This window comes from Saccopteryx leptura, unplaced genomic scaffold (assembly GCF_036850995.1).
Source record: "Saccopteryx leptura isolate mSacLep1 unplaced genomic scaffold, mSacLep1_pri_phased_curated manual_scaffold_18, whole genome shotgun sequence".
NCBI lineage: Eukaryota > Metazoa > Chordata > Mammalia > Chiroptera > Emballonuridae > Saccopteryx > Saccopteryx leptura.
The window spans coordinates 59,186-71,611 of NW_027095700.1; the positions used below are offsets into that span (position 1 = coordinate 59,186).

The 12,426-nt window shown below is 53.2% G+C and overlaps 1 protein-coding gene across 2 annotated transcripts; it reads left to right on the forward strand.

Annotated features, from left to right (window-relative positions):
• The first annotated feature begins 1,853 nt into the window (after window positions 1-1,853).
• On the forward strand, window positions 1,854-12,222 carry LOC136386877 (lymphocyte antigen 6H-like). Of its 2 annotated transcripts, XM_066358006.1 has the most exons (5): window positions 1,854-1,984; window positions 9,739-9,780; window positions 10,059-10,156; window positions 10,778-10,936; window positions 11,197-12,222. In XM_066358006.1, the coding sequence occupies exons 1-5, from the start codon at window positions 1,923-1,925 to the stop codon at window positions 11,352-11,354; spliced, it is 519 nt and encodes a 172-aa protein (XP_066214103.1). In that variant the 5' UTR covers window positions 1,854-1,922; the 3' UTR covers window positions 11,355-12,222. The 2 variants fall into 2 exon arrangements, with proteins under 2 accessions (XP_066214103.1, XP_066214104.1); XM_066358007.1 differs by lacking the exons at window positions 1,854-1,984; window positions 9,739-9,780 and adding an exon at window positions 9,499-9,509.
• Window positions 12,223-12,426: the final 204 nt, after the last annotated feature.

The window sequence follows — 12,426 nt, forward strand, 5'->3', positions numbered from 1 at the left end:
CCCCTTGGTAAGGCACATTTGAGAAAGCAATCAATGAACAACTAAGGTGCTGCAACGAAGAATTGATGCTTCTCATATCTCTTCCTTCCTGTCCCTATCTGACCCTCTCTCTGTTTCTCTGTCACAAACAACAACAACAACAACAAATTAAATTTAATGGGATGACATTGATCAATAATGAGAGTACATAGGCTTTAGGTAAAATTTTCTATATCATTTGCACTGTTGATTGTACACTTCTTAATTTTATTTTCACTTAGCATAATTTTTTCAAGGTTTCTGCTGACCTTTTAATTTTGATGAAAAGTTTTTCATTCTTAGAGGTTCTCTTTTTTTCAGGTAAGCATGGTCAATTTAAAACTATATTTATTTATTTATTTTAGAGAGAGAGAGGAAGGGGGAGAGGGGGAGAGAGAGAGAGAGAGAAAGAGAGAGAGAGAGAGAGAGAGAGAGAGAGAGAAACATCAATCTTTTCCCACATGTGCCCACACCGGGCACCAAACCCACAATCTTTGTATCTTGGAACAAGTCTCTACCCAACCGAGCTCTCCAGCTAGGGCCATGGTCAGTTTTTATAGTGTTTCTTCCTTTATATATCTTAAACCTGTAAAACAAATAGGTTTTAATAGTCTATATCTGATACCTCCAATTTAGAAAGTTAGTGGGGGGTTAAATATCACTTGTCACTGCTTCTGGAGGCTCATTTCCTTAGGATGTTTGCTAGTTTTTTAGTCTGAGCTAATATTTGAGTTCTGTGGACTCTGTGGGAGCCCCAGCCACGGAGTCAAGGTTGCTTGTCCACCTGGTTCTTTGCCCTCACTCCTTCCAAACAGCAGGAGAACGGTGAGGGATACGGGTTTTGGAGCCAAGTGCTTATAGGCTCTACCATCAGCTGTGTCCCTGGTCACATGTCATTGTGTGACCTTGTGCAGAGAACTCAACCTCTTCCCTGCTGTGGTTTCCTCATCTACAGCACGGGACTGATGACAATATCAGGAATGTTGTGAGGCTGTGTAGTGAGATCACGTCTATCAAGGGTTTGGAACACACAGTACGGGCCTCAATGAATGCTATCATTCACACATCTCACAACGACCTATCAGTGATCATCATTTGTCTAATGTAAGATTTGGGGTGGAGGGGGCAGAAACCCTCTTCTCATCTTGTGGTCCCAGCCCTAGGGCAGCGCTAGGCCAACAGTGGGTACCCCATAAATATTTGCAGGACAAATGAGGGGCAGGACAAAAGGAACGACCACACATTTGCACCAGGGCTGCGGTTTATTCAGCGCCCAACAAAGACACATACCAGGCACAGGGGACGGCAAAAGCTTGGCGGTGGGAGTGGGGGAGGCGAGAGACAAAGCTGCGACAGCAGCCCCCGCGACCGGCAGAGGGCCTTCATGTCCTCTTGCCTAAGGTTTGGGACTTGCCCTTCAGGTGTGGGTGTGGTAGGAGACGGCAGTCCCCTGGGGCTGCTGCTGCTAGTCGGGGCGTCAGGGTGCTCAGGGCAGAGCAGCCCCGAACAGTCGGAACCTTGGATGGGACTGGGGAGGGGAAGTGACCCAGGGCTCTGAGTCTGTGAACAAGGACCTGCACCATCACCTTTGTTTGCTCCTTCCCTCCCCCTCTGCGTCTGTGTGAGCTTCACTTCCTCAGTAAATGTTCTTGTGAAAAATTGCACGCGGATTTCAGCCAGCAGGGTGGGAAGGGATCCTGCCCATGCCCGGGTAGGGGGAGGTGGAGACGGTGGGGGGGGGCCGGGACGGCACAGGAGAGCGACCAGGCTAGGACCACAGAGCCACGGAGGTCCCCTGTGCGCGTCCTCCGCCACCTCCTCCCCACCCCTCTGCGGCTTCTGCGGCTTCTGCGGCTGCATGCCCAGAAAGACGAGACTGCGCCCGTGTTCCAGTCCGCAGGGAGATGGAAGGACACAGCTCCCCATGCCGCCTCCCAGAGCATCGGAGGGCGGACACCCTTGAGATGTAAGTGAAGCCCCTAAGACCTGGCTTGCGCTCCACGCTCGGTCCCGTGGTGAGCGCTGATGCGAGGGAGGGAGAGGCGAAGCAGTGGGCTCTGCGCAGGGTTCCCGGCACCGCAGCCCAGGGTGCGGGGTGAAGACGTGGTGTGAGCCCTGTTAGATTCAGGGAGTGCTGCTGTGGCTGCCAGAAGTAACTATTAAAAGAGCAGGAACAGGGAGTGCTGATAGGGCCCCTGTGAGACGGCGAACAAAGAAGTTTATGTTTGAAATTCGCCACTAAGCTAAAACCGGCCCCTGTTGCTATGCTGCGTGGGACCTCCCCAGCCAATAGCTAAACTGCCACATCTGCTTCTGTATGATGCTTGCTCACTTAGGATATATAAGGACCTGGCTGTAAGCGCCAGGCGCGGCTTCCGTTTGTAACTGCTTGTGAGCACGGTGTCTCCGGACATCTTGGGAGTTCGCCGCTGCGCGGGTTAAACTGGCCAATAAAGTAACATCTAAACTCCTGAAAGTCTCCGGCGTTTGTTCTCGTAGCCGGTGGATGCAACATTTTGGGGGCTCACCCGGGATTCTCCCTCGGCGGAGTTTTGGGTCGGAGACCGGAAGGACAGCTCGAGCTGAGTAAGTATTTACGGAGGATCCTCATTTGGTTTGGCTTTTGGGCTCCGGAGCACACAATCCTGAGGTAGGAGGTGGGACGCTGCCGGTTACCTACCCTGGGCTTTCAGAAGCGGGACGCCGCTCTCTGAAATTTGGATATTTGGATTTGTTAACTTTGGAGTGACCGGTCACATTAGGAATCCGTTTTGCGCTGCGCTGAGTTTTGTCTGAGCTCAAATGACTGAGTTGAGTGTGAGAGAGACAAGTGTGTTCCTTGTGTTAACAGTGTGTGTTGCCTGTATCCTACCCTTTCTCATTATTCCTGAGTCATCTAGGATGGGACAACAGGAGTCTGTGCAGGGATTCCCGCTAGAGTGCCTGTTGAAGAATTTTTCTGATTTCCAGAAGAGGGCTCAGGGGTACGGAGGTCCGCAGCTGAGTCCAGGTTTCCTCCGGACCTTGAGCCAGCTAGAATGGCCTGCATTTAATGTGGGATGGCCCACAGAGGGCACTTTTGACCTTCCAACTTTATTTTCTGTCAGAGCCACGGTCTATAGGGCTCCCCACCTAGACCAATACCTGTATATGGATGTGTGGGTAGATGCAGCCACTTTACCTCCTCCTCCGGGAGGCACGGCCATTTTGCCTCTCTGGGAGGCACCGCTGGCACCAGATGCTGGCCCACGGGCACCTCCTCACCTCATCTATGTGCCTTTTCCACTAGTGATTTATACTATTGGAAACATGAGAATCCCCCATTTTCCGAGAAACCTCAGGGACTAATATGTCTCCTTGAGACCATTTTTAGGACCCATCAGCCCACATGGGATGATTTTCAGCAGATTTTACAAACCCTCTTTACTTCTGAAGAAAGGGACAGAATAATGAGAGAGGCTGCTAAGGCGATATTAGGAGAAGAAAGGGAAACTCGGGAGGGAAGAAGGGAAATAGAAGTTGTTCTCCCGTCTCAACCTCCTACCTGGGACCCTAATACCACTGGGGGAAGGGACGCTCTCCTCCAGTATCGCCGGGCTCTGTTGAGGGGGCTCAAGGCAGCAGCTAGAAAGCCAACCAACTTCAGTAAGGTTAGTGAAGTCATCCAGGGAAGAGAGGAATCCCCAGCATTCTTTCTAGAGAGACTCATAGAGGCTTATAGAGTATATACCCCTCTAGATCCTGAGGCAGAAGAGAACTGGAGACTAGTCAATATAGCCTTTGTGACTCAGGCCGCTTCAGACATTAGGAAAAAGCTTCAGAAGATTGAGGGGTTCGAGGGAGAGAATAGAAGCAAGCTATTAGAGATAGCCCAGAAGGTGTATGTCAATAGGGGTGATCCGGAGGTTGGCAGGGCGAAGGAAGTTGCCAAAATTCTGATTGCTGCCCAGAAACCTCCTCCCAAAGGGAAAGGGGGATAGCAAAAGGGCCAGGGACGGCGAATAGCAAAAGACCAATCGCCTATTGTAAGGAGAAAGGGCAAGAGAGGAAAAGAGAAAGGAAAGAGAGTGTCCAAGGTTGAAGGCTGACAGCCATGGGCCAAGACAGGGCCCAGAGGTCTTGCTCCAAACCTTAGACTGACGGGGCCAGGGCTCCATTCCCGCCAGCTCCCAGGAGCCCATGGTCACCTTAACAGTCGAAGGAAAACCAATAGACTTCCTAGTCGACATGGGAGCCACCTACTCAGTCCTAAAGAAACCACAGGGCCAGATGCGGAAGACAACTACTAAGATCATAGGGGCAACGGGCAAAGCAGAAGCCTACCCATGGGCCACCGCAGGAATTACTGACTTAGGTCGAGGCACCATCACCCACTCTTTCCTAGTCATTCCAGACTGCCCTTACCCACTGCTTGGAAGGAACTTATTGCAGAAACTTCAGGCCACCATAACCTTCCGACGGGAGGAAAGCCCTATGGGGAACAAAGAGGCAGAGGTCAGCATGGAAGTAACTGTCCCACTGTCTGAAGAACACTTACTTGCCACCATCCTAGAAGGTAAGGAGGCCGAGGAAGGGGTTCCAAGATGCCCTGCGTGCCTGAAATTTGGTACCTGAAATTTGGGCGGAAACCAAGCCCCTAGGTTTGGCCGCACACCAACTGCCTGTCCTGGTGCAACTGCTTAGCACTGCTAGACCAGTTAGGATCAGGCAGTACCCGGTCCCAACCTGAGCTAGACAGGGAATCACCTGGCACTTGCAACGCCTGCTGGAGGCAGGCATCCTTCGAAGGTGCCAATCAGCCTGGAACACCCCGCTGCTTCCCGTCCAAATCCGGGGAGCCAAGACTATCGTCCGGTCCAGGACTTGCGGGAGGTGAATGCATAGGTAGAGACTATTCATCCCACGGTGCCCAATCCGTATACCTTACTGAGCTCACTGCCCCCAACCCATACCTATTATTCTGTCCTGGATTTGAAGGATGCTTTCTTTTGTATTCCCTTGGCACCTTTTCCTTTGAATAGAATGACCCAGATAATGGACTGGTTGGGCAGTTCACTTGGACCAGACTACCACAAGGGTTTAAGAATTCCCCCACCATTTTTAATGAAGCCCTCAGCAAAGATCTACAGGCTTTCCGCTCCTCCCATCCATCGATCGTACTGCTCCAGTATGTGGATGACATCCTCATAGCTGCCAAGGACGAAGGAGAGTGTGAAGAGGCCACCTCCGACCTGCTTCAAGATCTGGGGCGAATAGGGTATCGAGTCTCCGCCAAGAAGGCCCAGATTGTGACGCAAACTGTAAGTTATTTGGGGAATAACTTACAGGGAGGGGAAAGGACATTGTTCAGCCAGCAAATTCAGACGGTCTTGCAGATCCCCGAGCCTACTAACAAGAGACAGGTATGAGAATTCCTGGGTGCAGTAGGATACTGCCGACTGTGGATATTAGGCTTTGCAGAACTAGCTAAACCCCTGCATGAACTAACCAGGGGTAAGGAAGAGGAGTTCACTTGGTCAGATAAGAAGAAGCAAGTGTTCTAAGCGCTGAAAGAGGCCCTGGTGGCTGCCCCAGCTTTGGCCCTGCCAGATCTGGCCAAACACTTTCAGCTATTTATAGCAGAAAACGGAGGGGTAGCTCTAGGGGTACTGAGCCAGGAACTTGGGCCTTGGAAGAGGCCTGTGGCCTATCTGTCCAAGAAGCTTGAACCTGTAGCCTCGGGATGGCCAACATGTGTGAGGGCACTTGCTGCCACCTCCATACTAGTCAAGGAGGCTAATAAATTAACTTTAAGGCAGGACATCAAAGTCATTAAGGAACACTACGTAGAGCAAGTGCTGCGAGCACCTCCTGACAGGTGGCTATCTCATGCGCGGCTAATGCAGTGTCAGGCTCAGCTGCTGAACCCTCCATCTGTTCAGTTCCTCAAAACGGCTGCCCTGAACCCAGCGACTCCACTTTCGTCCACAGTTGCAAACAACTCCTTGACACAGTGACTGGCTCCCGCCCGGACTTAAGGGATCAAGCATATGGGAAGGCAGACCTGACCCTCTTTACAGACGGGAGCAATTTTATTAAGGATAGACAGCGACATGCAGGGGCAGCAGTGGCCACGGAAAATAAGGTCCTGTGGCAGAAAGCACTGCCCGCAGGAACACCTGCACAAAGGGCAGAGCTAATAGGACTAACCCGAGCCTTACAGATAGCAGAGGGAAAAGTTGCCAACATCTATGCTGACAGCCGGTATGCATTCAGCACTACCCATGTCCACGGAGCCATATACAAGGAGAGACGCTTACTGACAGCAGGGGGGAAAGACATTAAAAATCGCAATGAAATTCTTGCCCTCCTAAACGCCATTTGGCTACCTACCAAAGTTGCCATCATTCACTGCAAAGGACACCAGAGAGGGGACTCGCCTATTGTAAAGAGTAACAACCTAGCAGACTCACCTGCAAGAGAGGCAGCCACTAGGCCACAAGAAAGCCTTCTGCCATTGCTGCCTAAGCCAACGCTACCTCCGGATTCTAGATATTCCCCAGAAGAAGAGCAGGAAGGGATGCAGTTGAAAGGGAAGAAAAAATTAGCAGGGATAGATAGAGCTTCCTGACTCCCGGCTCTATTTACCCCAGGGAATAGTAAGAGAAATAGTAGGAGATATTCATACTAGTACGCAGCTAGGACAAAACAAGCTAGAACAACTTATCAGGAAGTATTATGTAGGGCCCAACATCAGGGATATTGTCCACTCCATTGTCTCGAGGTGCAGCATCTGTGCCAGAGTAAATGCGCAGAATAAGAAGCTACCCCCCCTTTGTGAGGTGTCGGGGGAAAGCTCCGGGAGAACTGTGGGAAATAGATTTCACAGAGATGACCCCTGGGAAGTCAGGTTATAAGTATCTATTATTATTAGACACCTTCTCAGGATGGGTGGAAGCATTCCCCACGCGAGGAGAGGCTGCTTCCACAGTCTGCAAAGTCTTATTAAGGGAAATCATACCTAGATATGGCATTCCCCTAGCCCTAGGATCAGACAATGGACCTGCATTCATATCCAGGATATCTCAAGAATTAGCCACTAACTTAGGTATTAATTGGAAATTGCATTGCATTTATAGGCCCCAAAGTTCAGGACAGGTAGAAAGAATGAACAGGACTCTGAAGGAAACTATAATTAAGCTGAGAGGGGAGACGGGCGAAAACTGGGTTGAGCTCCTCCCTTTCGCCCTTTTTAGAACCAGATGTACCCCCTATCTCAATAAATAGACCCCTTATGAAATCTTATTTGGGCAACCTGTGGCCCTTGTACCTCGATTGACCAGAGGGGAACTAGAGATTTCTAATCATAATTTCCTTAAGTCCTTGCAGGCCCTGCAACACATCAGAAGCGAGGTGCAGGCCCTCCAGAGATCAGCCCAATCGAATGCAAAACACAGGTCCCGAATACCGGAGCCACCGGAGCCTGGACAGTGGGTGTGGATTCTCAACCACAGACGGGGCAACCTTGAGCCGCGGTGGAACGGACCGTTCCAGGTAATCCTGAGTACACCCACAGCTATTAAGGTAGCTGAAAAGCCCTACTGGATCCACCTCTCCCACGTAAAGCCGGCCCAACCACCCGACGAAGGATCTCGGAGATGGCAAGTCAAGCGGACCCCTAGAGAGCCTCTAAAGCTCACCTTCTCCTCCACTTAGGACTGATGACTTTTTATTGTTTACCTAGCAAGGGACTAGAGTTGCAGGAATAGGTTTTAATCAGGTCAGCAGATGGCACAGTTATAGCACAGAATAACACCTGGGATAATAACCCCATAACTCTCCAAGCTGACTTATCAAAGTTCTTTGAAGACAAATTCTGTGATTCACCAGAAGCTTGGAGACATTCTGATTCAGCCAGGAGCTCTCTCACTGATGATTTGCCTAGCTCATACACCTTAGGTAATAGGTGTAACCCCAATGTAAAAAACTAGGGCTTTATGGTATACTCCACACTATGCTTGCCCCGAACCCCCTCCCGGACGGCGTCGCATATGTGGGTCTCACTCAGATTATTTTTGTAAAAAGTAGGGTTGTGAGACCCTAGTCAGTAAATTTCAATAGAGTCCACCTAAACCAGGTAATATACCTCGAGAAGCAAATAGACTCCCTAGCCGAGGTAGCCCTTCAGAATAGGAGAGGGCTAGACCTCCTCCTCCTTGAGCAAGGAGGACTGTGTGCTGCTTAAAGAAAAGAATATTGTTTTTACGCTAACCACTCTGGAGTAATTAAAGAGAATATCAAGATACTTGCAAACAGATTAAAGAATTAGAAGAAGACAGCTCTAGCTGGTATGCCTCTATGTTCAAGACTTCTCCTTGGTTAACTACCCTCATATCCGCAATTGCTGGACCCCTGCTATTATTATTATTGGCTCTTACCATTGGACCAATAATCCTTAATAAGCTCCTTGCGTTCGTAAAGGAGAAGATAGATGTACTAAAGTTTTGGGTTTTTTTTTTTTTCATTTTATTTATTCATTTTAGAGAGGAGAGAGAGAGACAGAGAGGGAGAGAGAGAGGAGAGAGAGACAGAGAGAGAAGGTGGGGAGGAGCTGGAAGCATCAACTCCCATATGTGCCTTGACCAGGCAAGCCCAGGATTTTGAACTGGCGACCTCAATATTTCCAGGTCGACGCTTTATCCACTGCACCACCAGACGTCAGAGATGTACTAAAGTTACTAGTTCTGTCCCAACCTTACACCAGTCTCCCCACTGATGAAGAATCCAGGGTTTGATTTATGCCCAAAAGAGATGGGGGAATGTTAGATTCAGAAATGTGTGCCTGTGGGTGCCGGAGTGTATTAAAAGGGCAGAAACAAGGTCCTGGCCGGTTGGCTCAGCGGTAGAGCGTCGGCCTGGCGTGCGGGGGACCCGGGTTCGATTCCCGGCCAGGGCACATAGGAGAAGCGCCCATTTGCTTCTCCACCCCCCGCCTTCCTCTCTGTCTCTCTCTTCCCCTCCCGCAGCCAAGGCTCCATTGGAGTAAAGATGGCCCGGGCGCTGGGCATGGCTCCTTGGCCTCTGCCCCAGGCTCTAGAGTGGCTCTGGTCGCCTGCAGAGCGACGCCCCGGAGGGGCAGAGCATCGCGCCTGGTGGGCGTGCAGGGTGGATCCCGGTCGGGCGCATGCGGGAGTCTGTCTGACTGTCTCTCTTTGTTTGCAGCTTCAGAAAGAAAAAGAAAAGAAAAGAAAAGAAAAGAGAAAAAAAAAAAAAGAAATTCACCACTAAGCTAAAACCGGCCCCTGTTGCTATGCCGGCCCCTGTTGCTATGCCGGCCCCTGTTGCTATGCTGCGTGCGAACTCCCTAGCCAATAGCTAAACTGTCACATCTGGTTCTGTGTAATGCTTACTCAGGATATATAAGGACCTGGCGTTGCGGTCCGCAGGGAGACGGAAGGACACAACTCCCTGTGCTGCCTCCTGGAGCATCGGAGCCCGGACACCCTTGAGATGTAAGTGAGTCTCCTAAGCCCTGGCCTGCACTCCACGCTCGGATCCGCCCTGAGCGCTGACCCGAGGGAGGGAGAGGCGAATGCAGAGGGCTCCGCGCGGGGTTCCCAGCACCCCAGCCCAGGGGTGCGGGGTGGAGACGTGGTGTGAGCCCCTCCCTTCATCAGCAGGTACAGTTCCCTCGCTCCTTGCCCTTTCCTTTCCTTTCCCGACGCACCTACCGCTCCCCAGGGAGAAGACGCGCCACGACACCCTTCCCTCCTCATCCCACAGGTGTCGGGCGCGCGGGGTGGGTGCATCTTGGCCTGCCGCCATGCCGGGAGGACAGACCTGTTCTAGCTGGAAGGGAGGCTGTGATGGTGGGCACTCTGGGGGATGGTCTGGGGGTGGGCTTCTTCGAGCTTAGGGAGGACCCCTGCCGTGGATTCCCGGGAGGAGGTTGTATTTGGAGGCCAGAAAAGAAGAGGGTTCTTCGGCCCGGTCAGGACCTGTGTCTGCTGACCGAGGCTTCTCCCAGCCAGGCCTGAGCCCCAGACGACCCTTGTCCACAGCTCCCGCGCCTTCTCAAGGTCTGCCTGGAACATGCTGCCTGAGATCATGAAGGGCCTCGGTCTGGTGCTGCTGGCGGCTCTGCTGTGCTCTGAGCCTGGTGAGTCTTGCGGCAGCTCTCCCAGGGTGGGCCACGTCCCCACCCCTACTGGACTCCTGCGACCCCAGACACCCTCTCCCTGGCTGGTGCTGCTCCACCTCCAGCCACGTGGGTCCCTCCCTACTCCTGAGGGCACTGAGGGGCTTCCTCGCCTGTTCCTGCACGATGCCCCTGATTCAATGCAGGGGTTCTGTGCTCCATTAAGAGCCCCAGCAGGCCGCCTGTCATGTCCAGTTTGGTCCTTGGAAGCTTGGAACAAACGAACGAACTGTGCTTTGGGAGGGGTAGGGGGAGTGTGTGAGGAGGTCAGCGTGTGCAGGGGGGGCACCTTAGGTGTGAGGTAGCTGTGTGTGTGGGTATACTCGTGCATGGGGCCAGGGAGAGGGCCTCGGGGCATCCAGAGTCCCAGGTGTGGGATCCTCCCTGGAAACTACTGGGAAGTGACACAGGGTCTTCTCGGTGCCAGTCTGGCCTGGTCACTGCTGGCCACGGGGTGCCCAGCCTCCCCCAGCCCAATGGTTCTCCCAGCAGAGCCTGCAGCAAGCAGGTGGGGAGGATGCAGGGGCTGGCCTGGCCTGGCCTGCTGTTTCTCTAGTCATCCTGTGTCTCCGGTCTGTCTAGCTGATGGTTTGTGGTGCCAGTTCTGCACAGCGATCACCAACTTCAGCCACTGCACCGCAAGGGAGTGCCTGCCCACCGAAAAGGTGTGTGCTAGCGTCCGCATCACTGATCTCAAGCACAGCAGTATGCCAGTATCTGCGGCGCACTTATCCAGCAGCGGTAAGCCAGCACCTGAGCGCGGTAGGGAGTTTTGGGGGGTGGTCTCAACCTCTCTGGCTTGCTATGTGACAGCGAACAGCTGCCTGTCTGGCCCTGGGCCCTCCATGTCATTGGGGACAACGGGGGTGGGCTGGGAGCTTTAGCTCTGCTGTTCTGGGGTTCTGAACCAGGGCCTGGGCTGGATTCCGGGGCGGAGCGGGGCGCAAGGCAGAGAGGGCCTACCTGGGGCTCCAATTTCAGGCTCCCCTCCTCTTCTCCAGACAGGAAGGACTATTCCGTGAGTAAGATGTGTGCCTCATCCTGCAACTTCCTTAAGCGGCAGTTTTTCTCAGATTACCTGATGCTCTTCATTAATTTTGGGATCTTAAAAGTAGATGTGGAGTGCTGTGACAAAGATTTTTGCAACTGGGAGTCCTGAACCCTGGCTCGGGGGCTCCTGCTCAGCCTGGGGCCCATCCTCCTCCGGGCTGGGCCCTGAGGTCTTCTCCTTCCTGAAGGGCTTCTGACCTTGTCCCCGGGGCCTGTGGCTGCCCCTTCCTCAGCCTGACTTGGCTGGGGCTAGGGCAGACTTGGTCTGGCTCCATGGTCTGTGGTCCTCACCCCTCCCCGTCTCTCCACCACTTTCCAATTTCAGCCAGCAGGACAACTCCAGGACACAGGCATTGGCATCGGCGTCGCCGGGTGGGTGGGGCGAAGGCAAGGGCTGGGACCTCCAGGTCTTTAAGGGAAGCTGAGCGGAGCCGAGCCAGTCCCAACCCGGCAGCCTAGCTGTGAGGGCATCTTCTAGAGAAATACAGTCACTTCTGAGTCTAGAGACCTGGGTCTGAGCCTGGGTGTGGGTGTGTGTTGTGGGGGAGGGCTCCCGGCAGAGCTGGGGGTGAGGGGCTGAGGAAGAGCAGGCAGGCCTGGGGGCTCCGGACGCTGTGGGTGCTGGGCTGCCTGGGGGACCTCGGGCCTGGTGAGGCTTGGGAGCAATGGGGTGGGGTGGATTAGAGTTGAGATGAACAAGGTTACTGGGTGGGCCTGAGGGTGAGACCCTATAATCGTTTGTGTTCACTGCAGACACCAGCCACACACGGGCACACACAGACTCACACCAGCACACGCAAATGCAGTGGCGTGCGCACACACAGCCTGCTGTGCCCGCAGAGCGGGGCACCTTCGTCCACACCCACGCGGGTATTCACATGCTCACTACCGTAGGCGTGCACACACCCGGACTGGAGCTCTGCCTCTTAACCGGACATCCCCCTGCTCCATCCCTGAGGTGGGCACCACCATGGGCAGGGTCCTGAGGGCCAGCTTTCTGAGCAGGGGCTGTGGAGGATGGCACAGATGGGCTGAGGCACTTTGGGGTGGGAGGAGGCAGGGGAAAACCCCTGAAAGTAAGTCCTGGCCCTTCTTGCTCCAGCCGTGGATCTGGGGTCCCATCCCTGTGCCTGAGTCCAGCCCAACCTCCCTCACCCACTGTCTTTGTGGCTTGTCCTGTG

Coding starts and splice junctions, on each gene's coding strand:
- LOC136386877 (XM_066358006.1), top strand. CDS start 1,923: ATGGAAGGACACAGCTCCCCATGCCGCCTCCCAGAGCATCGGAGGGCG. Junction 9,781..10,058: donor CTTCCCTCCTCATCCCACAG/GTGTCGGGCGCG, acceptor CCTTGTCCACAG/CTCCCGCGCCTTCTCAAGGT. Junction 10,937..11,196: donor GGCGCACTTATCCAGCAGCG/GTAAGCCAGCAC, acceptor CCTCTTCTCCAG/ACAGGAAGGACTATTCCGTG.